The following is a 24620-nucleotide window of genomic DNA, read 5'->3' on the forward strand; positions in this document are numbered from 1 at the left end:
CTGGACCTCTACCCTCCTGCCCCTTCCTCTTTAGCCCAGTTGCACACCTCCCCTTCCTGTCCCTCTCACGTTGTGAAAGGAGATACTATGGTCACCTGGGCCTCATCTGAGCGGTGAGACTGGGGGTGACCTACGGCCTAGGTTTCCTGCGGATTTTGTCAATTGGTTAAAAAAAAAAACCTCATAAACAAATGAAAACCCTCACTTGTTAGGAATCATATAAAGCCCTCTCTGGGCAGTTCTCAAAAAGGGATTCTTTTAACATGATATGGAAACACTTAATGTAAGGTATATTAGGTAGGTAGGTTTCATTAGGTAGCCAGTGAAGATAGAGAGCACCAGGCACCATTCAGGCAGGAAAAGAAGTTTATTTACCAAACTGCTGCCCCTGCTGTGCATGGTGGAGAGGCAAGGCTGAAAAAAGAGAGGTGACCCACCCCTGGGCCAGGACTTACCTAGGCCAGGGACAGGAAGAGGTGTGGCCAGGTGGGGGAAAGGTGTGGCCACAATGGATCTGGACTTACCTCAGGGTCTGGGACCCTCCTAAGGTCAAATGGGAGGCACGTGACCAGAGGTGGCCCTAACCACCCCTGGAGGAGGAGGTGACTGCTTTCAGTGTGCCAGTTACGTAGGTAACACAGATAATGATGGAAACTTAGCCAAGAGGTAGGGAGGTGTCTGCACAGGGCCTGCACGGCCCATGCAGACCTTACACTTAATATTTGCTATTGTTTACAAAAATGATTAATCCTCAGACATTTCCTGTTGATGTATAGTATAATTATGCCCTCTTTACAAACTGGGAACCTGAAGCATAAGATAAATGGTACCTAGCCTGAGGTTTCATGCTGGATGGTGAGCCTGTGCTGGGAAGTCTGCTACCACTCCCAGCCACAGACCTGTGACATGGCCACGATCCATGCTTTCTCATGTGTCAAGGAGAGCTTGAATCTGTGCTTCCTCATGGGCTACCCTCCTGTGGGTGGTGAGGATGGATGTCGCCTGCTTTGGGAATGACAGTACTAGTTTGGAAGCTTCTTTCTTGTTTTTTATTTATTTCATTTTTTTATTTTTGTTGGTTGTGGGGCCTGAACTCTTGGCCTGGGCTAGCCTTCAGCTCTTCAGTGAAAGGCTAGCACTCTACCACTTGAGCCACAGTGCTACTTCCAGCTTTCTGCTATTGTGGTGCTGAGGAATTGAACCCAGGGACTCATGCATGCAAGGCAAGCGCTCTACCACTGAGCCATCTTCCTGTCTCCTCTTGTTTTTTTTTTTTTGTTTTTTTTATTTGGCAGATTCTCAGCTTTGATTTTGAGATGATGGGATTGGGAAACGGGCGTCGCAGCATGAAGTCTCCGCCCCTTGTCCTGGCTGCCCTGGTGGCTTGTGTGGTTATCTTGGGCTTCAACTACTGGATTGCAAGATCCCGGAGCATGGAACTACAGGTATCTTGTTCGTTTTGTGTGTGTGGATGCCATCCAGTGTTTAACATTTCTGGGTGCCCTAGGAGCTTGCTCTGTGTTGTCTCCTAAATCATTGGGCCCAGAGCACATACTGTAGTGGGAGTTTAGTTCAATCCACTGCTGCCTCCTCTGTGTGAGACTGTTGAGGATTGCTACTGAAACCAACATCTCTGCTTCTCACTTGAGTGTTTGGAGGTGGTAAGATGGCTCACAGAGATATGTTGGACATGCCCATTCTCAATTCTGTTCTTTACAGGTGACACAGTACGTTGGGATGATGAGTATAAGGAAGTATGTTTTTAAAGATGTCAGTCTTTATCATCATCACTTAATGACAATAATGATTTTAGCTTTCTCACATACTGTGGTCAATTTTGGCTAAAGTTTTTTTGTTTTTGTTTTTGGTTTTTTTTGCCAGACTTGGGCATCTTTGAAACCTGTGATCTAGTAAAGCTTAATTCCCCAGTCTCTATGTCTAGGTCCTTGGCCTGCCTACAACAAGCACCTTACCCGTTTAGTTGACATCTTCCATCATTGACAGTCTTCTTGCTAGTCTCCCTGCATTTTGGTGGTGGGTGCAGATAAGTCCTCAGTGTGGGCTTCATTAAGGGATCTTGGTTGGGCCATGTCTGGGGATGTTTGACCTTGGCCCTCACACTGTGGTCTCCTTACAGACCCGAGTCTTAGAGTTGGAAAACAGGGTCCGCAGGGCGGCCGCAGAGAGAGGTGCTGTGGAGTTGAAAAAGAACGAATTCCAGGGCGAGCTAGAGAAGCAGCGAGAACAGCTCGACAAGATCCAGTCTAGCCACAACTTCCAGCTGGAGAGTGTCAACAGGGTATACCAGGATGAGAAGGTAAGGCCTGCTGTGTTTCCCTCACCATTCTCTTTTGAATGATACTTTCTGCCTGTAGAGTATGTCTGTCGGTTGAGCTTTGGGCATTGCCCTGCATTGAGAACTAAGTTCCTAGTCGGGCCTGTGGAACTTCTGCAGTGGTAATAGTGAGAAATGCAGAAGAACCAAGGTGACCCCAGATTCCTCCTCATGCTGGCATTACCACTGCACTGTTGGGCCAGGTGCTGGTATCTTAAAGATTAAAGTGTTTGCGTCTGAATACTACCAAGAAAGTTGGGCTTTTTCCCTTCTTTTGGATAGTCTTCTTACTATGTGGCTGAGGTGAGCCTCAAACTCACAGCTCCATGCCTTAACCTCCCAAGAAACTAAGATTATAGGTGTGCATCACTATGCCCAATTTATGACTGTTTAATCAAAAGCAAACCACACCAGATCTTACATGGATTGACAAGAGGCCTCTAGCCAGGTGTGGTGGTACACACATGTAATTCCAGCACTGGGGAGGCTCAGGGAGTTTTTATAAAAAAACAAGAGAAGCGATGTGTGTGTGTGGGGGGGGCTTTCTGACAAGGGAGTTTTTATAAAAAACAAGAGAAGCGATGTGTGTGTGGGGGGGGGGGCTTTCTGACAATTGAACTTTATCTTTTTCTGAGGATTGCATTTTTTTCCCCTGAGATTAAGCTTTTTCACTAAATTATATAGCTGATAAAAAGTGGAACTATCTTCTACTGGATAGTACAACAGAGTTATAGCCATTTATTACTGAGGGTGGTTTATTTACTATTGTAAACACCTCTCCCTAAAGAATGTTTGATTTATTGAAAGGAGGTTGTATCCCTGTGTCTGTTATCTCAAATGTGGACTTAGTGTGAACTAGTTCCAGCATTTACTCCACAATGAATTGTTTACAGCTAGGGCCCCAGACTTTCCTTTCCTGGTTTATTGTTTCCTTCCCTCCTCCCTCCATTTTCTCCTTAAGGGTTTTTGAGTTTATTTGTTTCTATTGGTGTTTATTTGTACAAAAGCAGTGGATTTCATTGGGACAGATTATACATATGTATAATGTACTTTGATCATATTCACCACCCATTATCTGCTACCTCCTCCCCCCCCCCCCACTTCCTTACTATTCTCTTCCCTTGCAGAACACTTTCCTGTACTCATATCTTCATTGGGGATTGTGCCAGTTTTATTTGTGCTGCTTTATTTTTCTTCACTGGGAAACACTGTTTCTGTTCTTGAAATCCTGTTCAGTTGGAAATAATACGGCACAAGTATGTTCAGGGACAGAATCCCTTAAAACATTCCTTGGGGGAAAATAGTTTATTCTGTCAATTCAAACTAAAACTGTATAAGGATATTATTTGAGGTTTCAGTTATTAAAATTAGGAAGACAATTCAACTAGCTGAGTCTGCGTTCCAAGGAAGGGGAAGTGGAACCCTGTCTATAGGCTTTTGAATAATGAAAAGGAACTGAGGCTATTTGGCTGATAGAAGATAAAGTGAAGAATGGTAAACAATGGTTGTTGGTGGTGTAGCTCAGGGGCAGAGCATTTGTATAGCATGTGCAAGGCCCTGAGTTCAGTTCTTGGGGGTGGAGGAGACAACAAAAGTCAATGTAAAAAGGATGGAAATGTGCACAAAGCAAGAGTGTGGTAACTTTTCTGTTCTTCAATCTGTTTGGGTTGTTCTAGATGCAATGAAAAGGGTGGAGGTGACCAAAATTTCCCTTTGAGGTAGCAGATGGAATTTGCATAGGTTATTCTGTCCCTTTTCTTTTTGTTTTTTTGTTGGTGTCATAGGGCTTGAACTCAGGGCCTGGTTGCTGTCCCTGAGCTCCTTTGCTCAAGGCTAGTGCTCTACCACTTTAATCTCAGCCTCCTGAGGAACTAGGATTTATAGGCATGAGCCACCAGCACCCACCATTTGTCCTGTTTCTTAATGATCTCCTAGCTCCATTTTGAAAGCCTCTTTGAAATGTTGTTTTCATTGTAATTTTTCCTTTTTATTTTCACAGTTCATTTTCTCTTGCCAAAACTCAGTCAGAAATAGCTTCATTTTCAGTATTTGTGTGTGTATAGTATTCTCTTGAGGTTCATTCCTTGCAGCAGTATATCCACTTTGACATTTATACTTCTCATTTACTTGTTAGGCATGTAAATTAGTACTATAGCAGTGCAAAGAAAATAGTTTGAGAAACACTTCCTTTGTGATGGAAATTGAGTCCCAATAATCATTCCTGAAGGGAAGCAGCTGACTAGAAAGACTCAGAAAAAGAAAAAAGAAAAAGATGTCTGGGTAGAAGATGGAAGAAGTAGCTATGTATATTGCTTTATGTTCAGAAGGAGAGTTTAAAGACAGGAGGGCAGCAGGCTAGGGTATAGCCCTGGCAGAGCATGTACTTAGTATGTACAAAGCCCTGCACTTTATCCTTAGCTCCATGAATAAAAAGAATATGGATGCAGTGGGATGAGATGGCCCTTAGGTGGAAGAACCCATATCATTCCTTTCTTTGTTCCTGTTTCTCTTTGGGGAGAAGCCCCATGAAGCTCTTTGGGATGTGTAACATGAAAATACCATATTTTCACAGTGTTTTCTTGTTGTAAATGAGTACCTTATGGAATGAGGGAGGCCATGATGGCTTGGCTTGAAGGGTCTTGGGCATCATTTGAACCTGGGTTGGGGCTGCTTCCCTCTGGTGCAACACCCATTTGTAAGGTTAGCTTCCTCTGAAGGATTCTGCCTCTTGAAAGGGAAGCCTTATCATTAGTTGTACTTTCAGAGTTCTTGCACACACATAAGCATATTAAATATCTCATTCTCCCCCCCCCAAAGATAGTCATTGTTATCTCTTGAGACAGAGAAAGTAGCTGAGTCAGGAGCGGTCTTGGGATATTCCTGACTGCAGCATGACCAACTGGGCTGGGCCAGTACTGCCAGATAGCATTCTGTCTTGCTGGCTCCACCACAAAGAGTTTCCATATGGCCAAACACAGTCCCTGGATGGTTCCAAGTTCTCTTTTGGGCATGATTTTTTATGCACCCTACCATGCAACAATGTTCTTCTGGAAGGGAGCCCAAATTGTACCAATTAGAGTAGTTTCTTTTGACTTTTGTTACCTTCTGTCCTATGACTCATTAGGATTAGGGTTCTAGATCAGCTTTTCTGTTTTTAATACTACTGGTTTTTCCTATCTGGTTCAATCCATTTCCTATTGGGTGCTGGAGAGGGATGAGTAGATCATTTATTTTTATTTTTATTTATTTATTTTTTTGGGGTCCGGTCGTGGGGCCTGAACTCTGGGCCTGGGTGCTGTCCCTCAGCTCTTCAGCTCAAGGCTAGCGCTCTACCACTTGAGCCATAGCACCACTTCCGGCTTTTTTCTTATGTGGTGCTGAGGAATCGAACCCAGGGCCTCGAGCATGCAAGGCAAGCGCTCTACCACTGAGCCACCTTCCCAGCCCCAAAGTAGATCATTTATTTAGGGTTGGGTTAGTGTGGGTAGAGAAACTGCTCAGCAACTTAGAGTGAAGCATTTAAATTAGGGAGGTGAAGTACCTGTGGATTCAAGGGAGGGTACTATGGGTTAGCACCTGAGGATGGGCGGCTTGCCCCTGACCCAACCATGTCCTGGAAGGCTGCCTCAACTGCAGTACCAGCGCCAGAGCAGAGGCGCCTCACTGCTGCCCCTAGTCTTCAGTGACTGCATGGGGGGATGAGAATGAGCCCGGAAAGTAGATTTTCTTTTTTTTAAACATGGCAAGGTAATGAGTACATTTCTTTTTAAAAAAAATTTTATTGTGAAAATACTGTACAGAGGGGTTACAATTACATGGGCAAGGTAATGAGTACATTTCTTATCAAGCATTGTAGCCTCCTCCTTTGTTTCCCCTTCCCATCCGTTCCCATCTCCCCCCCTCATCCCCCCACTCACCCCTAGCCAAAGTTGTAAAGTTTGTTTTTCGACATAACGACTTATACATCTCATTGTTGCAATGGGTCCACCTGTATCTCTATTTAAACAATTTATTTTTTCCCTTCCCCTCCACAAATTATACCAACATCAAATACAGTGAAAGCAGGGGTTATACCATGGGGGAGGGACATACAAAGCAACAAAGAAATCATCTTGTAAATATGTTAGAAACAATTGCAAGAAAGAAAAAAACATTTGAATCCTTATCTTGGGGTTCATTTCACCTAACATCAATTTAGCTGACCTTTTCTGCTGGTCTCAGGCATATACTAGTTATTGCAAATAAGGGAAACCATGGGACCTATGTTTTCTTGGGCCTGGCTTACTTCATTTAATATAATTTTTTCCAAGTCTTTCCATTTCCTAACAGAAGGGCAATGTCATTCTTTTTGATGGAGGCATAGAATTCCATTGTGTATATATACCACATTTTCTTGTGGAAAGTAGATTTTTAACTTTTAGTTCTTTACCATTCTCAAGGGAACAACAGTATATGGGTCGTGCGAGGTACCTGAGGGCCATGTGTGTGGTGTTACCCTCTCTGTCTGACTTGGAGACCAGTCGAGCATTCCCCATAGGAATATACAGTAGGGCCGGAAGCAGTGTTATGTGATGGAGGCGGGGGGGGGGGGGGGGGGGGGAATGCTGGTGGCTATTCCTGAGCAGTGTGGTGTTGGAGTCCTGGTACTGTTTCCCAAAGTGTCAGTTAAACCATTAAAGAGACAATATGAGTTTGAAAACAAGGGAAACATCTCAAGGTTTATGTGTGATGGATTGGCATGATCAGATCCGCTGGAAGTATTTAACCAAGCAGCCTGGCTCTTGTGGAGTACAGAGGAGAGGGGCCACCCAATCAGGAGGCTTTTGAAATACTTGAAGCAAAAATTGCTGTTCTACTGAATGAAGATGGGACTCACATCAGTTCTGTGCAGTGAGATTTGAGAGATAGTATGCCAGGGACTTGCCAGGCCTTGGTGACAGCTGGGATGAGGAGGGTCTGAACTGAGGCAGAACAAGAGCAAGTCAGTAAAGTCCATTGAAGATCTGTTTCTTTGAAAAAAGGGTTTGTCTCAGAAGACCATCCATCTTTTTAACTACCTTTATAAATTCTCTAGTTTGCCAATTGGATTTAGGCCTCAAAGACAAGCATTGTAATTAAACTCGAGTAATTTGCCTCCAGCATTAAACAAACAAGAAATATGTCACAGAAAACATGCGTACCAGGCAGTCTGTGCAAAGTCAGCTTTGAAGTCATTTCTGGGAGACTCCTGCAAGAGCTTCTGAGAGACCCCGTTCCAGAAGCAAGGAGACATTAACTGGTGTCCATTAACTGCTGACCGCTAAACGTCCTTGACTTGGACTTGTCTGCTTTTGTCAGCTCATTCTAGAACCAATCCAGCCACCAATTTCTGTCACTGAGGGCAGGAGCTTTGAAGGACATCAAGGATACCCCTCAGTAACGTGACACATCGGAGAGCATATCTGCTGTGATTGGGGAGACCCTGAAGAAGAAACCCTCAGTGTAGAGCTTTATTCCCAGCCTGATGGAGGTAAAAGCAGCCTTGGCCAAGTTTCAGGTAGAATCCAAGCGCCCTATCTGTCTGGAAAACCTGAGAGCCCCAGTTACCACTGAATGTGAATGCAATTTCTATTTTCTTTGCATCCGGCAGTCCTGGACACAGCTGGAGGTGTTTTCCTGTCCAGTCTGTAATCACTGGTGTGAGGAGGGTCATTTATGGATACCACCAATTGGGAAGGATGAGTAAAATTCCCCGGCAGCTCTTCATGGACAAAAGTGAGGGGAAGACACTGGAGGAAACTTCCTTGCTTGAGAAGCACAAGCAGGTCTTTACCCTTTTCTGTGAGGAGGACCTGGAGCTACTCTGTCACCTGTGCACTCAGCATGATGGCCACCAGGGCCACTGTGTGAGGCCAGTTAGGGAGGCCACTGCTGGTCACAGGCTAAAGCTTCAGAGTTACATGACATCTCTGAACAGGCATAGTGGATGGCCAGAAGGTAGTAGCTTCCAGGTGTACCTGGGAGATAATCTGGAAGACCAGAGGCAGAAATTATCCACTGAGTCTGTTTTCCTTGAAGATGTTTGGTACAGAAGCAAAATGCATTCCTGTGCATGTTTCAGAAACAACAGGAAAAGATTCAGCACAGCTTGAAGATGGCCTTTGAAAGCTACTTTTACAATGTTGAAGATCTAACAGAGATAGCAGAGAAAAGCAAGATTCCAGAAGTGAAACTATTGACATACATCAAGAGCATTTCACACAAGTGTGATAGCCTGAAGCCCTCAGAGTTCCATTCAGTCAGGTTTAGGGGAGAAAATTGGACTATTCCTCTGCAGCTTTCAGCTCTACAGAAAATTAGAAAGAAGTTTAGAGTGGAAGTTACTCTGTATCCTTTAACAACACATCCTAATGGGTGTGTGTCCAAGGATAAAAATAGTGTGATGTTTATGCAGACAGAGCAAACTGCACATGTGTATCCAATGCAGCTTATGGGTTATCCAACCATCCTGGGTGCTGTGAGATTCACTTCTTGTCTCCAATACTGGAAGGTCCAGGTGGAGGACAAGGACAGATGGACAACACGGGTTTGTAAAGACTACTTTTGTACAGATAGAAAGTGGCCACATTCAGGCTGAACAAATGCTGTGCAGTTCAGCTTTGCAATGGGTACTCTGTGGCTCAAAATGCTGGTCTAGTCAATCTTTGTGTGGCAGAAAAGCCCACAAGGGTTGGCATTTAACTGGATTATGAATTGGGTAAGGTTACCTTTTACAGTTAAATGACAGCTCTCACATCCACACTTTCATGGATGAATTTTCTGAAACACTGATACCTTTTTTCTGTATTGGATTTGATTTTTTTTAAAAACCCTTACTTTGTTCAGAAACAGACTATTAAGGGTTAATTTTGTAAAATGTTGTTGCTGATGATTGAACCTACACATTCTAGGAAGTGTCCTGTGGCTGAGTGACCATATCAACTTTGTGTGTTTGTGTGCTTGTGTTGATCCTAGGACTTGAACTCAATCTGGGCGCTATCTCTAAACTTTTGTGTTCAAGGCTAGCACTGTAACACATGAGCCACAGCCCCACTTCTGACTTTCTTTTTTTTTTCCAGTTGTGGGCCTTGAACCTTAGGGCTTGGGCATTGTTCTGAGCTCTTTTGCTAAAGGCTAGTGTTTTACCACATTGCATCACAAACAACTTCACTTCCAGTTTTCTGGTGATTAATTAGAGATAGGAGTCTCATGGACGTTCCTGCCCAAGCTGGCTTTGAACCTCAATCCTTAGATCTTAGCCTCCTCTGAGTAGCTAGGCATGAGCCATTGGCACCAGGCTTTGACTTTTGACTTTTTAGTGGTTAATTGTAGATAAGAGTCTCACAAGGGCTGGAAAGGTGGCTCAGTGGTAGAGTGTTTGCCTTGCATGCATGAGGCCCTGGGTTCAATTCTTCAGCACCACATAAACAGAAAAAGCCAGAAGTGGTGCTGTGGGTCAAGTGGTAGAGCGCTAGCCTTGAGCCGAAGAGCTGAGGGACAGTGCCCAGGCCCAGAGTTCAGGCCCCATGACCGGCAAAAACAAAAAAAAAGAGTCATAAACTTTTCTGCCCCTGCTAGTTTTGAACCTGGATCCTCAGATCTCAGCATCCTGAATAGCTAAGATTATATGCTAAGTGTAATGTATAACCTGAAACAGAAAATTTGTTCTAAAACTGGGAAACTCAAAATACCTACTTAACAGAATTAGACAAATGATTATTTGTCTTTGGTGAATTTATCATGGTTATATAATACATTACATATATTAAATGTACAGTAATTAACATACAATAATAATTACATATAATAACTGTCTTGTAAGTTGTAACTATATTTTAAATGAATATTTTAAGTACAAAAAAAGAGAAACTGTAGCCGGGCGCTGGTGGCTCACGCCTGTAATCCTAGCTACTCAGGAGGCTGAGATCTGAGGATCGCGGTTCAAAGCCAGCCCGGGCAGGAGAGACCGTGAGACTCCTATCTCCAATAAACCACCAGAAAACCGGAAGTGGCGCTGTAGCTCAAGTGGTAGAGCGCTCGCTTTGAGCTGAAGAGCTGAGGGACAGCGCCCAGGCCCAGAGTTCAAGCCCCACGACCGACAAAAAAAAAAAAAAAAAAAAGAGAAACTGTGTGTACAATACATGACATGCAGTAGCTTTGCCTTGTAGCCCTCTGTGGGTGTGCCTCAGCGCCTCTGCTTAGTCTTCATAGTTCATCCTAGGGAAGCAGCCTGGGCTCTGTGCTTGACCTCGGCCAGCCTGGGCTCTGTGCTTGACCTCGGCCAGCCTGGGCTCTGTGCTTGACCTCGGCCAAAGCTTCATTTGATTTTTGGATGCACTCTGGATGAATTCCACAGTCAAAAGGTGTTGTCGTAGTGTGAGGTTTCCCATGGTAGTTAGGGGCTCAACAAACATGGCCTTTATTTCATGTGCCTTGCTCACATGTTCTATGAGGAGTGGTGTTCTAGTGTCCCTATATTATGCTTTCTCCTTTTTCTTTTCTTTTTTTTTGTCGGTCATGGGGCTTGAACTCTGGGCCTGAGCGCTGTCCTTCAGCTCTTCAGCTCAAGGCGAGCGCTCTACCACTTGAGCTACAGCGCCACTTCCAGTTTTCTGGTGGTTTATTGGATCACAGTCTTTCCTGCCTGGGCTGGCTTTGAACTGCAGTCCTCAGATCTCAGCCTCCTGAGTAGCTAGGATTACAGGCGTGAGCCACCAGCGCCCGGCTCCTTTTTCTTTTGGTAAGGATGAAACCCAAGGCCTGTGTGTGTCCTCCCCCACTGAGAATCATCCTCAGCTCTCTTCTCTATTTCTTACCTTAGCACTGCAAGACAAGTGTTTTATGGGAAATACATAAAATACCTATATGACCTAACTGTGTTTTAATTTATGTTCTTTTTAGCTCTGACAAGTGGAGATCTGTGATTGTTCATGACTAAGGAGGATGGTTGGCTGGGATCCTGTTGTTTCTACTCAGTGTTTGTGGTCATTTTTGTACCCAGATGTCTGTGCTTGTCTGCAGAAGGTTAGGATGAGTGGAAATGCTACCTCCCACTGGGGAGGGTCAGGGATAAAGGCACTGAAGCCTATAAAAGAGCACAAGCCAGGGCTTCTCCACTTTCCCTCTTCACTGACTTCTTTGAGTTGAAATCTGCAGCCCCAATGGGAATTTCCTACCTTAAGAACAGCTAGGGAACATTCTGGATTGCTGGTACTGTCTGCTATCCTCCAAGATAGGGATGAAAGTTTTCAAGTGCTGGTGTGCTCTTCTGATTTGGCATCTCTTCCTGGCTAACACTGTGGGTCCCCTGCCTGCTTTGGTGCTGGGGGTAGAACTAAAGGCCTCTCATGTGCCAAAATACACATTCTACCACTGAGCTCCAGGCCCAGCTCTTGTCTTCTTGAGCAGTATGGGGTAAAATCTTCAAGCAGAGCTGAGGGCTGCTGAGATGGGGACTGAGAAGTATGCAGCTTTGGACCTGGACCCAAGGTTTTGGCAGCAGGACAAAAAGGAGGCCCTCATTCGGCCTTCAGGTCACTGCTAGATAGATGTGGTGATGCATTTTGGACTTGCGATGAGCCTATTTGGGGTCTCCTGAGAGTTCCCTTTGATCTAAGCCACATGTATGTTAGAGCATGTAGGCAGCTGAGAGCCTGGAAGGCAGTTGTGACAAGTTCTCAGAATCATGGGCAGACTCCCAGCTTGCCTCACCTTTTATCCTCCTTTTTCCCCTTCTTCTCTTTCTTCCCCCTTCCCTTACCTCCCTCTCTCCCTCTTCTTCTTCATTTCTCTTTCTCTGAAACACTTCGCTCCTAACCTGGCAATTCTAGGATTAAGTATGCATCAGTGCTGGTCCATAGTTCCTGTCCCATCAGTCTGTGCTCAGCCTAGGGATGGGAACCAATCTCATGGCCTTTGCAGAGCAGGGCACAGGGTGAGCCTGGCCTGGTAGGTGTGGTGCCCTAGGCCCTTCCAGCAAGTTGTGGGTCAAGCTTTTTTGCTCAGCTTAGCAAGTCTGACAGGCTGAGAGGGTGTTGCCCTCTGTGTAAACCCCACAGGAATGTTTTGACAGGAGCTGCTTGGGATGTGTAGAACAACCCTGCCTGTGTGTACTAGGTGTTTTCCTGGAGTCATGGTTATTTTTTTTTAAGCTTTGCATAGTTAGGCTTCTTCCTCCACTGGGCCCCCACTGGAACTCCATGGTTCTGCATTCTTCCCTGCAGGTATCAGTCCAGACACTTGCCCCTGTCCCCCTGATGGCTCTGCTCCTGTCTCCTTGGGTTCTTTCTTACCAGGATTTTACTACTCACAATTGAAACTGACACATTATTTCACTAATGTATCCCCACCCACATCCGTCCTTCCCTCCTTTCTCTCCCTCCCTCCCAGGATTGGAGTTTGAACTCAGGGCCATGTGCTTGCATGGCAGGTGTACATAGTGGAAAGATTGAGGACAGACAGACCTGGTAGAGCCTAGCTTCCACCTGGCTTCATTGGAAAGTGGTTTGACCCCATATGGTTAAAAAAAAAGGGGGGGTGATTTCTTCTGTTCATTATTAAAGGCCATGGCTGACCCCCTGGAACAAAAGGCAAGATAATAATGAAAGAGCAAAACAAATGTATTGGATCATAATTTTACATGACCTAGGAACCTTCAGAAATGACTCAAAGACCCAGGGTGAACTGTCCATTTTCGTGCTTAGGTTTAATACAGCAGAAATGGCTGGGTAGAAATACAGTTGGACAGAAAATGGTGTAAATGAGGGGACCCAGTAAGGCCATCTGGTCAGAGTGGCATTGACCTCTGATGCAGTGTTCCTTTCTTCCTTGTGTGAGCAGGACCAACCTTGTGTAGGTGAGAGAATTACTTCATGGTCTCAAGTAGGTGAGAGAATTACTTCATGGCCTGTTTTTGGCCAGGAAGGCAGGCTGAAAGGTTAGAGTAATAATTTTAGGTTCAGTGGCTGTTTTGGGAGACATTGAGGGGTCAGAAGCAGGAGGGCAAGAGAAGGTAGAAAGCAACCGTGGGTCTTAGGTCTGTACTCTGGGGTGTCAGCCTTTACCCTTGGCACTTTTCCAGGCCCTGCAAGTGCTCTACCATTGAGCCATATCCCCAGCCCATGGGAATATGATACTCAGCCTCCACCATTGGGGCCATTAGGAAAGGTATGGGTAGAGGTTTTTTTAAAATTTTGGAGGCACACAGAGGCATCAAGAGGAGGTGAAGGGAACAGGATAGGATGCTAAAAGTGGTGTGAGGTGGGGGACAGCACAGAAAACACACAGTGGTTGAATTGTACCCCCATAAGAAGCCAGCAGGTCGATCAACACCCTTAGGTCCCAGGTATGGCAATGGAGACCCAGAGAGTTAAGTGAAAAGTCAAGGAGCAAATGGGTGGCAGACCCCAGACCAACGCCCCCCCATTCCTTCAAGACAGTTTCTTTCCTCATCTTGTCTGTTGTGTTCTTTCTACCCTTTTCTCTTTATTCCTCCCTTGTATCACACTAATGAACCTCAAAAGCTTTTTGGCCTCCCAGATAATTGATGATGGATAAAGTTCATCTTCCTTCCCTTTTTCCCTCCCCCCTTTCCTTCCTCCTTCCCTTCCCTCATTTTTCCTCCCTCCTTTGTTTTCTTCTCCCTTTCTCTTTTCACTTTTCCCCTCCCTCCCCCCTCCTTTCCTTCCTCTCTCCTTATAATTATAATTCTTACCATTTCACCCAGAACTATTTCTGCACATATAGTAACTTTGCTATTGGAGGGAGCAAGGCTACATAAAGGACACTGGCCCCATAAGATGATAATGGACTGAAATATTCCTATCACCTATGTGGTGCTGACCATAGCAAAGTATATATAACACATTATAACTGTGTACAGTAAATCATATTTGATAGTGACGCAATAAATGGCTGTTTCTAGTTTGTGTATTTATAGTATTTTTATGCCATTATTATTATTATTATTATTATTATTATTATTATTATTATTATTATTATTATTATTTGGTGCCTGTACCAGGGCTTGAACTCAGGGTCTGGCCATTGCCTCTTAGCTTTTTAGCTCAAGACTGGTGCTCTACCATTTGAGCCACAGCTCCACTTCTGGCTTTTTTTGTGTGGTTATTTTTGGACTGGAACCTTATGAACTTTGCTGCCAGGGCTGGCTTCAAATCATGATCCTCACATCTCAGCCTTCTGAGTAGCTAGGTGTGAGCCACCAGTTGCCTGGCCTTTGTCACTATTTTAAAATGTATTCTAATAATTGTTGTTCTTATAATGGATGTTCCAGCACTTGGGAAACTGAGGAAGAGGGACTAGGAGTTCAAGTCCAGCTTGAGTTTGAGGCCAGCTAGGCTACATAGTGAGACCCTGGCTCAGAAAACAGACCAAAACAACAAGAAGAACAGAAATTTACTATAAATTGCCATGTTAGGCCAGCAGCTGCCTTAGGTTTATGCATCTTTTGAGTGCATCCTGAAGCCAGGTGTAGTGATTGGCTGTGCAATCTAGCTTTAGGTATGCTCTAGAATATTTGTGCAGTGTTGAAATGCATTTCTCAGAACACATTTCCTGCATTATACAGCACATGACTATCTAAAAGATGGGATCTTCCATCTGGGCTATAATACTATTACCACCTCCCTTGTCAAATAATTCCATAAGATATTTAGCTCTTTATCACCTATGTATTTGCTTAATCACGAGAACTAATTATGAATCATGTCAGTGTTAGGGTTTTGTGAGTTAGACTCAGGTTCTCACCATGCTGTACTGCTGTTCTATAGAAACTCATATTCAAACTGATCTGATTTGGCCCACTGGGCTAAGGATATGAAGTATTTGAGAGTGAATGCTGGTTTTGTTGTAGAGTGAAAAAGTGTGTGTGAGTATATAACTGCAGCACTCGTTTTCTCGTTCTTTCCTCCTTTCCTGTGCCTCAGGGTTTGTGTCTCTAGCCACAGGTGGCTGTCTAGCAAACAGAATGTTGGAATTGAGTTGTGCTGTGTCAAATGTATCACAACTAAAAGATTTCATGTAAAAAATAAAGTGTTAATAATTTTTAGGTATATTATATCTTGAAGTGTTAATTTGGGTATGTTTGGGCATGTTCATTTTACATTTTAAAATTGGGATCTAATTGACTATTTTAGCTCCTTATTTAAAAAGCCTGTTATAACAATGTCAGTGGTTTCTGATACATTCAGAGTCAGCGCTCACCCAGGTTGTGAAAAACAACTTGATTGTGCAGAGTAGAATATATTGTAACTTAACAGTGGTTTCACTGAGTTGAGAGGTAGATGGCTGCTAGAGTGCTCACCTGGCATTTGGAAGCCCCTGGGGGTCAGTCCCTCACAGCAAAATAACGATAATAACAATAAACCAGAAGAAAACAAAGGAAACCCTGTTGAATTTATGTGTTTTTCTATGTAGATCCCCTGAAAAATGGTTCAATAAAGTTTCCTCTAAGCATAGAAGTATATAAAAGATACTGATTTTATGATCCTTTTTTAATTTTACTAAAAGAAGGCTGTGTTTTTGCATGCATAAATCAGGAGGTGGGAGGGAAATCTTTTTTTTCTTCAGGAGAGTAAATTCTCATGGAAACAAATCAAAGTCACATAAAAACGTATCTTTCAGATACATTCAAATTGTTGGAGTTCCCAAACCCTCAAGTAGTTATAAGCTCTATTTTCAATTTTCTGGGAAGATGAAAAGGCAGATGGGTAGAACAGAAATGTGAAACTGCCCTAATTTCTAGAGAAGTGATTTTTTTAACCTTTTTTTTTTTTGTAAAGATACTGTACAGAGGAGTTACAGTTACATGAGTAAGGATGAGTACATTTCCTATCGAGCATTGTTACCCCTCCTTTGTTTTCCCCTACTATCCTTTTCCTACCTAACTCCCCAACTCCCCTCCACCACCCAATTCCTCACCCCACCCCCAATTTTTTTCCCAGGAGTTAGTATATGATCACTGATGCAATCTGTTTCCTTTCTGTTTGTCCTAGTGCTTATTATTAGTTATTATTAACATTATTGTTAAATATTATTATTTACAGTTTTTGAAGCTTTTCTTTGTTTTAGTATTTGCCAGAATTTCCTGCTTTGTAAAGGCAGCATAATATTCCATTCTATTTATGTAGCACATTTCATTTATCCATGTTATCTATCTATGGCCATTTAGATTGATTTCATTCCTCAGCTTTTGTGAGTAACTGCAGTGAGTGTGGGAATACAGGTATCCCTACGAGATCCTGCTTTGAATTCTTTTTCAGATGTACCCAGAAGTGGTTTTGCAGAACCCTGGGATAATCTTTTGTCCTATGAACCAGACATCTGCATGTTTTTTCCAAGGGTAATGGGAGTAAATCTGCTTCCCATTGAGTAGCCCTTTCCTTTCACATGATTTTTTCAAATTTTTTTTTTTTGGGTTCAAATTTTTTTATTGTTACTATAAAGGTGATGTACAGAGGGGTTACAGTTACATGTTAGGTATTACCTGACTTATTATAACATTTCTTTTTGGACAGTGTCACCCCTTTCCTTGCTGTCTGTTTTTCCTTCCCATCCCACCCACAAGTTGAATAGTTCATTTCCAATATAGTGTTCAGTGAGTACCACTGCTAAGTTTGCTCACTTTTTATCCTTGCATTTCTATGCCTTCTCTTTTCCCCTCCCAAAGACAAATAAATGAACAAACAAGACAAAAAAGAAAACAAAAACTGCCACAAAGGAAGAGCCTCTTGTTTTCATTTCCTGGAGTTCATTTCAACAAATATTTTATATGATCTGATGCACATAGGCATTGAGCCTTTTGCTCCTCTCCTAAGAATATCCTCATTTGGTCTCACTGTGAGTGAATGTCTACAGGACTGTATAATTTATCATGTCCCTGTGTATTTTAGATCTAGCTTCTGCATATGAGAAGAAACACGTATTCCTCTTCACATTCTTTACTCATTACCCCTCTGGAAAAAATACCTCCCTGGCTGAAGAATTTTACAGGTATATTGTTTTATGAAGGTTTCTTGCTTGTTCTGCAGAAAGTGTCCTTCCATTTCCCAAAGTAAACACCAGATTTGTTTGGTCTCACTGTGAGTGAATGTCTACAGGACTGTATAATTTATGATGTCCCTGTGTATTTTAGATCTAGCTTCTGCATATGAGAGGAAACACGTACACACAAAATGTCACTTGGCCTTGGTGATATATAACTCTTGATATATCATAGCTTTTTGCTTAGTTTTAGCAGAGTTGTGTTCTGTATTTACAATGCTACCAAGAGTCATATATTTCAGGAAGGATTTGTTGGGAGAATTGGCTCCAGTGTTGATGGAGGCTAAGAAATCCAATGGCAGGCCATCTGCAGTCCTGGAGATCCTAGGATGCTGAAAGTATGGCTCTGTCCCAAGTCTTGAGAATGTGAGAACTGGAGAAGCCAATGGTGTAACTCTCCCTCAATCCCAGGCTGAGGGCCCAAGAGTCCAGGATCCTAAAGTCTCAGATGTGTCTTAGGGAGAGGGAGAGGGACAGGGAGACAGGAAAGGAGAAGCGCAAAGAAAAGGAGAGAGGTAGGGGGGAGGGAGTCAGAGAGAGACCCCCTTTCTGTCCTTTCTGTTCACTCTGGCACCAGCTGATTGCTTGGTGTCTACTCCTCAGTGTCAACTCAGTTTACAAACTCCTCCACTGTGCTGTGAACACACCTCACAGACACACCCAGCAGTAATCCATTAGCATTTCCTCAAGTCTTCTTTTACCCAGTCAAGTTAACATGTAAATTATGTATCACAGGTACAACTCCCATGAAACTGGTGAGCTGCCCAGGTTCCTAGTGCGCTGGCAGGTAGCCACAGCTCAAGCATGCCTGCTGGGCTCCTGTTTTCTCTTTGCCTCCTAGAGCCACTTCAGCAAGCTGTGCCTCAGTTTTCTGGCAAATGAAGTGAGGTAATACATTGCTCACCTCCTGTATCTGTTTTGGAGAGTGACTGAATAAACATGAGGCAAACAGAGCACATTCTGAAGTGATTGCGAAGGAATGCATGACTCAGTGCTCATTTTTCTTTCCCTTTGTATTTTTCAGTGCTATTTGGAGTTACATGTTGCTTCTTCCCTTCTCTGTTCAAGTCTTCTACTTGGTGTAACTCACTTTGGAGGAAACCCTATCTCTCATGTTCACAGTCGGGTGTACAAGGAGAAAATATATTCAGAGGTCCTGTTAGTGGAATGACCATTGAATTCTCTTTCCTTCTTTCTCTTAGCCTGGGCCTATGACTTTTGGTTGAGTAAGGGCTGTCCCTGGCCAGCCTAAAGGACTTGTGGTTTGGGCTACCATTGCTGTTCTTTGGATTCTGGGGTGGAGGATAAACCAGGCCTGACTAGGAAAGGGTATCCAAGAGCTGGAATGGAGCTAGGATCCAATTTCTCCCTTTGCAGGCTCCAGGCTGGTGGGTAAGAAGCAAATCTTTATAAACAGGTGTTTCTTTCATCCATGGACATTGGATAGTGCCTCCAGAGCTGCATGTGGCCCTTACAGCTGGTTTGGGTTTGGGTCAGACTGTTCCTTTCCTCCTTTCCCAACATGTACTTTATGAAAGCTAAGTTGTTAGGTGCACAGTTTCATTTCGTGTTTGTCTTCCTTGCAGGCAGTTTTAGTGAATAACATCACCACAGGTGAGAGGCTCATCAGAGATCTGCAAGGTAAGCCACACCCCCATCCTGGGGAAAACCTGCCTTTCCCCACATTGTTCCCCAGGATCTCATGTGGTCCTGATAGTCTCACGGTGAGTAGGAGTAACTGAGATGTTTTTATTCCATTAGGGACCAGGTGTGGTAGCTCATGTCTGTAATTCAAACTATTCAGGAGGATAGACATCTTGAGGCCAGCCCTGGGCAAAAATGAGAACCCCTATCTGAAAAACAAACTAAAAGCACCACAACTGAGAATAGAGTTGAAGTGGTAGAGGCCCTGAGTTCAAATCCTATACTAATATAACCAACAACCAAACAAACGAATATACATTTACATTGGCTGAGCACTGCAGCAGGAAGATTATAAGTTCAAGGCCAACCCGGGCTCCTTAGTAAAGAGACCCTGTCGTGAAAAAAATACTGTAATGCCAGTACTAGGACTTGAAGGCAGGATCTTGAGCTACTGCTCCACTTTTCTTCTTTGTTCACAGCTGGTGCTCTACCACTTGAGCCACACCTTCACTTCTGGCTTTTTATTCATTACATATTGCTATGACAATATTGTTTTTATCTATTGGGTTAAATACAATGTATTGTTGAAATTAATTTGCTTTTTTAAAAGTGCGATTGCTAGAAAATATAAAAGTTCCTGTGTGGCTTGTACTACTATAGTTCTGTTGGTCAGTACTAGTCTGTTTCAGACCAGGCTCTAAAAATATCAGTAGGAAACACATGAGATTTGCTTTGTTACATTTCCTTTGCAGAAATGCAGAGTTACCCAAAGTGAGAAAGTTGGCTTCACTAACAGTCACAATTCTCAGAGCCGCGATCTTCAGCTGAGCCTGTTCTTTTCCCCAGGCCAGGGTATGGGCTGTAGACTTGCCTATACTTAGTACCCCACCCCCACCCTCACCCCCATCTTGTGGCTTGAGCTCTGAGCCTGGCACTGTACCTGAGCTCTTCTACTCAAGGCAAGCACTCTACCCCTTGAGCCACAGCCCCCACTTCCAGTTTTCTGGTAGTTAATTGGAGATAAGTCTCACTGACTTTGCTGCCGGGGCTGGCTTTGATCCTCAGGTCTCAGCCTCCTGAGTAGGATTACACCCGCCAGCCACTGGGGCCCGTCTTATACTTAGTACTTCTAAGTAGCTTTAACTGTGTGTATGTGACCTACTTAAGCTACGTATCAAGTATATAGTTTGACAGATTTTGACACATGCATATCTGTGTCAGGAAGCCATCATCAAAATCAGTACAATGGCACATTTGTCATCCTCAGAGATAGCTGTGCCCCTTGTTAGTCCTCCACACTGCAGGCATCCTCTGGTCTGCATCCTGTCCTTATTGATTAGCTTGTGTATGTGTGTGTGTGTGAGAGAGAGAGGGGGGGTCAGTTGTAGGGCTTGTACTCGGGGCCTGGGCACTGTCCCTGAGCTCTTTTTGCTCAAGGCTAGTGCTCTACCACTTAAGCCACAGCTCCACTTCTGGTTTTCTGGTGGTTGATTGAGGTAAGAGTCTTACAGACTTTCTTCCTTGGCTTTGAACTGTTATCCTCAGATCTCAGCCTCCTGAGTAGCTAGGATTACAAGGGTGAGCCACCAGCCCAGCTGTGCTTGCATTTTGAACATCTGCATACATGTATGGATTCAGGCTGTGTACACTTTGTTTTTTCTAGCTTCCTTCAGCATAATGTTTGTGAGTCTTGAACCATGTAGTGTGGATATCCATAGTTTGTTCCTTTTCTTTGTCTCATACATAGTTTGATTGTGGAATCTTCCCTTTAAATTAGGTTTACTGAAGTATTCCCTTTATATAGTTTCATACTTTAAAAAATGTTCTGAAGCAGAGTCTCACTTTTGAACGTGGGATCCTATTGCCTTCACCTCCCAAGTGCTGGGATTACAAGCATACACTACCATGGCTGACAAGTGCTTAGTCTCACAGGTCACTGTTATAATCAGTGCACAGCATCAACTTGTCACTCCAGGCCACTCTCCTCACCCCCAACCAACCCTAACCTCTTCCTTGAACACTTTCACGGTGACTCAATCCCCATCTTGGCCTCATGTGTCTACTGAGCAGTTCTCCATGAATGCCTTTTCTGGTGGTCCTTCCCGTGGTATGCATCAATAGTTCACTGGATCCTTTGTTTTACTTTTATTCTCCCTTAGAATTTTGTTCTTGCAGTTCTGGGTTGTAAGGATAATCTTGGGGATACACTGTTGGCTGAGACTGCATCTGTGTTCTGGCTGTTGCTGTCTGCTGTCCCCCCATCCGGTGGCCACTGTAGCCCCTTTTCCTGATGCCCCAGCTCAGCTGTCAGTTTCTGTTCTCTGCAGAGCTTTCACAAGTTGGGTTGTCAGGGCAGCAAGGACAGGGCAGTCTATGTCCTTGGAGAAAACTGCAGTTTCCTTGGTAGTTGGGGTAGGTGACTGAATCCAGGGCTCAGCTGTGAACAAGTGACAAGAAAAGGGTTTTGGCTAGTAGGAAAGCTGCTGGCAGAGGTGGCTGCTGACTATGCTCTGACATGTGGTTCTGCTACACAAGGACTACTGCAACAACATGTCCTCCTCTTGTCTCAGACCAGTTGAAGGCCCTGCAGAAGAGTTACGACAGGCTGCAGCAAGATGTCCTCCAGTTCCAAAGGAACCAGACCAACCTGGAGAGGAAGTTCTCCTATGACCTGTAAGTGTGGCTCAGGAGACCCAGCCTGCTCACTCTTCCTGATAGCAGGCCCTACTGCGACTCAGCCTTCACAGATATGTACTTTACTTTTCCTAAGCCTCAGAAACCTGAGGTGAGGATTAGAACACAGAAAAAATAAGAAAGGTGCGTGCAAAAACACACTGAGACAGATAGACAAGACAGCATTTCTCAGCAGGAAAGAATCACTCAACACACCATGAAACTTTGTATCTCTTAAAATTCTGTGAAGTGCCAGGTGTACTGTTTAAATCAGTCATCTGTGCTATTTACAAAGTCCAGAGATGAGTTAAATGTCATTTATTCATTTTAGCAAAGTATTAGTACAGTTTACTGCTGGGTGACAGCACTGTGGATACTTTCTTTTCTTGAGGCTTTGCAGTGTTTTCCACATTTCCACAGTGAGAGTGACTTTTATAATTAACACAATAAACTTTTCAAAGTGAGCTGAACCCCCTGGGAAGAGAGTAGATGCCAGTTTGTAGAGTATAGAATAGGTTGGGTTCTGTTTATTTCACATGCTTTCTCATAAGAACACAGTAATGAAGTGTGGGAATTCAGAGCTGCCCCATTACTCAGGTGTTTGCTTCCAGTGATTGAATTTTCCTCAATCATTTGATTTACATCACACAATCACTAACAATTTTTAATATTTTTCATTCACTTTTTAGATAAAACATTCACATAGGTATTAAGTGATGAAGTATTTTATCATTTAAGAATTACCGGTATCTGTAGTTTATTCCTGTAATCCTAGCTACTCAGGAGGCTAAGATCTAAGGATCAGGGTTCTGTGGGATTCTTTTGTTTGTTTGTTTGTTTTGCTGGTCGTGCGGCCTGAACTCTGGGCCTGGGTGCTGTCCCTCAGCTCTTCAGCTCAATGCTAGCGCTCTACCACTTGAGCCACAGCGCCACTTCGGGCTTTTTCTGCTTATGTGGTGCTAAGGAATCGAACCCAGGGCCTCATGCATGCAAGGCAAGCACTCACTGAGCCACCTTCCTAGCCCCTTCTGTGAGATTCTTACCTCCAATTAACCACCAAAAAGCCAGAATTGGAACTCTGCCTGAAGTGGTAGAGTGGCCTTGAGCAAAAGAGCTCAGAGACAGCACTCCGGCCCTGAGCTCAAACACCACAACCAGCACACACACATAAAATTACTTGGAATTTTTTTCCTATGGGATATTCAAGTGTAGGTTTAGCCTATCACTAGGTATATACATTTTTTTAACATAACATTTTTTTTATTGTGAAAATACTATACAGAGGAGTTACAATTACATGGGCAAGATAATGAGTACATTTCTTATCAAGCATTGTAGCCTCCTCCTTTGTTTCCCCTTCCCATCCCTTCCCATCCTGCCCCCCCACCCCCCCAATCCTCCCCGCTTCCCCTCCCCACACACACGAAAGTTGTAAAGTTCGTTTTCGACATAACGACTTGTACATCTCATTGTTGCAATGGGTCCACCTGTATCCCTATTTAAACGATTTGTTTTTCCCCTTCCCCTCCACAAATTATACCGACATCAAATACAGTGAAAGCAGGGGTTATACTGTGGGGGAGGGACATGCAAAGCAACAAAGAAATAATCTTACAAATGGTTTCCCTTATTTGCAATATCTAGTATATGTCTGAGTCAAGCAGAAAAGGTCAGATAAGGTCATGTTAGGGAAATGAACCCTAAGATATGTATTCAAATGTTTTTTTTTCTTTCAGGTATATAAATTTTTTAAGTAGCTTGCTTTGTTTGTTGTTTTTGTTTTCTTAAAAGGGCCTTCTTTTGTAGGGAAGTCTGGTCTGCATCTCACAATTCTAATTGAACCTCCTAGGTGCTAGCATTCCAGGTGTACTCTATTGCACCTGGCTCAGAAATTGATTAGCAGACTGTGGCGTTACCAGCAGTCTATGAGACCAGGCCTCATGCGGATGCCCATGTTATTCTGAAGCCTTGTCCACATGCCTTGATTTCCCCCAGATCACTTTAAAACCAAATTCCACTAAAAATGTGGAGCCCTAAATACAGTTACACACTGTTGGACAGTGGGGTAAGTCCTCAGAGGTGTGTGATCAGGCCGTGTCATCCCGCAGACACAGGGTGTACTTAGAAGAGACAGCTGAGGCCTCACTCAGCCAAACAGTTTCACAAGGAAACTCGGTGGCTAGTATGCTTGTGCATCCTTGTTTGGCTGTGACAGTGAGATAGGCCTTCTTGTTTCCTCCCAAGAAGCTGGCAGTATTGTCCCCAGGAGACCTTTGACAGTGTCTGGGGGCTTTTTTGTCAACTTGGAGAGAAAATGCTATGGTGTCAGGAAAGTACAGATGAGGGATGCTGCCATAAACCCTACAAGTACACAGGACAGCTCCCACAGTGGAGTTGTATCTGACCCCAAACATCTATAATGCCAAGGATAAGGAAAAAGTCTTACTGACACGAACTCCAGGAAATGGAAACAGCTTTTTTTTGTTGTTATTAGTGGTGGTGGTGGTGTTTGGTTTTGCTTTTCCCTTTCTTTGTGGTGTGTGTGTGGAGGGGGGGGGGGGTAGAAGGGAAGTGGTAGAAAGGGGAGTTGGAAGAACAAATGCAATCACGACTCAGTATACGCTAGGTGGAAAACAACTTGTGTAACTTGTAGGCAGGGATGGGAGGGAAAAATGGGGAGAAGGTAAAGGAAGAGATGACACTGATCAAAAAAAGAAATGAGCCAGCACCAGTGGCTCATATGCCTATAATCCTAGCTACTCAGAAGGCTGAGATCTGAGGATCATAGTTTGAAGCCAGCCCAAGCAGAAAAGTCCTTGTGAGATTCTTACTTCCAATAAACTACTCAAAAAATCTAGACATGGCACTGTGGCTCAAGTGGTAGAGTACA

The 24620-nt window shown here is 43.8% G+C and overlaps 1 protein-coding gene and 1 pseudogene across 4 annotated transcripts in view; both read left to right on the forward strand.

Annotated features, from left to right (window-relative positions):
• Golm1 (golgi membrane protein 1) overlaps window positions 1-24620 on the forward strand; it is a 54746-nt gene that overhangs the window by 12578 nt on the left and 17548 nt on the right. For all 4 annotated transcript variants that reach the window (XM_070035465.1, XM_070035466.1, XM_070035463.1 and 1 more), the window contains 4 exons: window positions 1296-1445; window positions 2138-2317; window positions 19000-19054; window positions 21628-21730. In XM_070035465.1, the coding sequence (XP_069891566.1) occupies window positions 1317-1445; window positions 2138-2317; window positions 19000-19054; window positions 21628-21730 (467 nt within the window). In that variant the 5' untranslated portion in view covers window positions 1296-1316. The remainder of the gene's footprint in view (window positions 1-1295; window positions 1446-2137; window positions 2318-18999; window positions 19055-21627; window positions 21731-24620) is intronic.
• On the forward strand, window positions 8053-9282 carry LOC138836782 (putative tripartite motif-containing protein 61; annotated as a pseudogene).

This window comes from Dipodomys merriami, unplaced genomic scaffold, assembly GCF_024711535.1.
Source record: "Dipodomys merriami isolate MVZ:Mamm:240054 unplaced genomic scaffold, mDipMer1.0.p SCAF_26, whole genome shotgun sequence".
In the NCBI taxonomy this organism is placed as follows: domain Eukaryota; kingdom Metazoa; phylum Chordata; class Mammalia; order Rodentia; family Heteromyidae; genus Dipodomys; species Dipodomys merriami.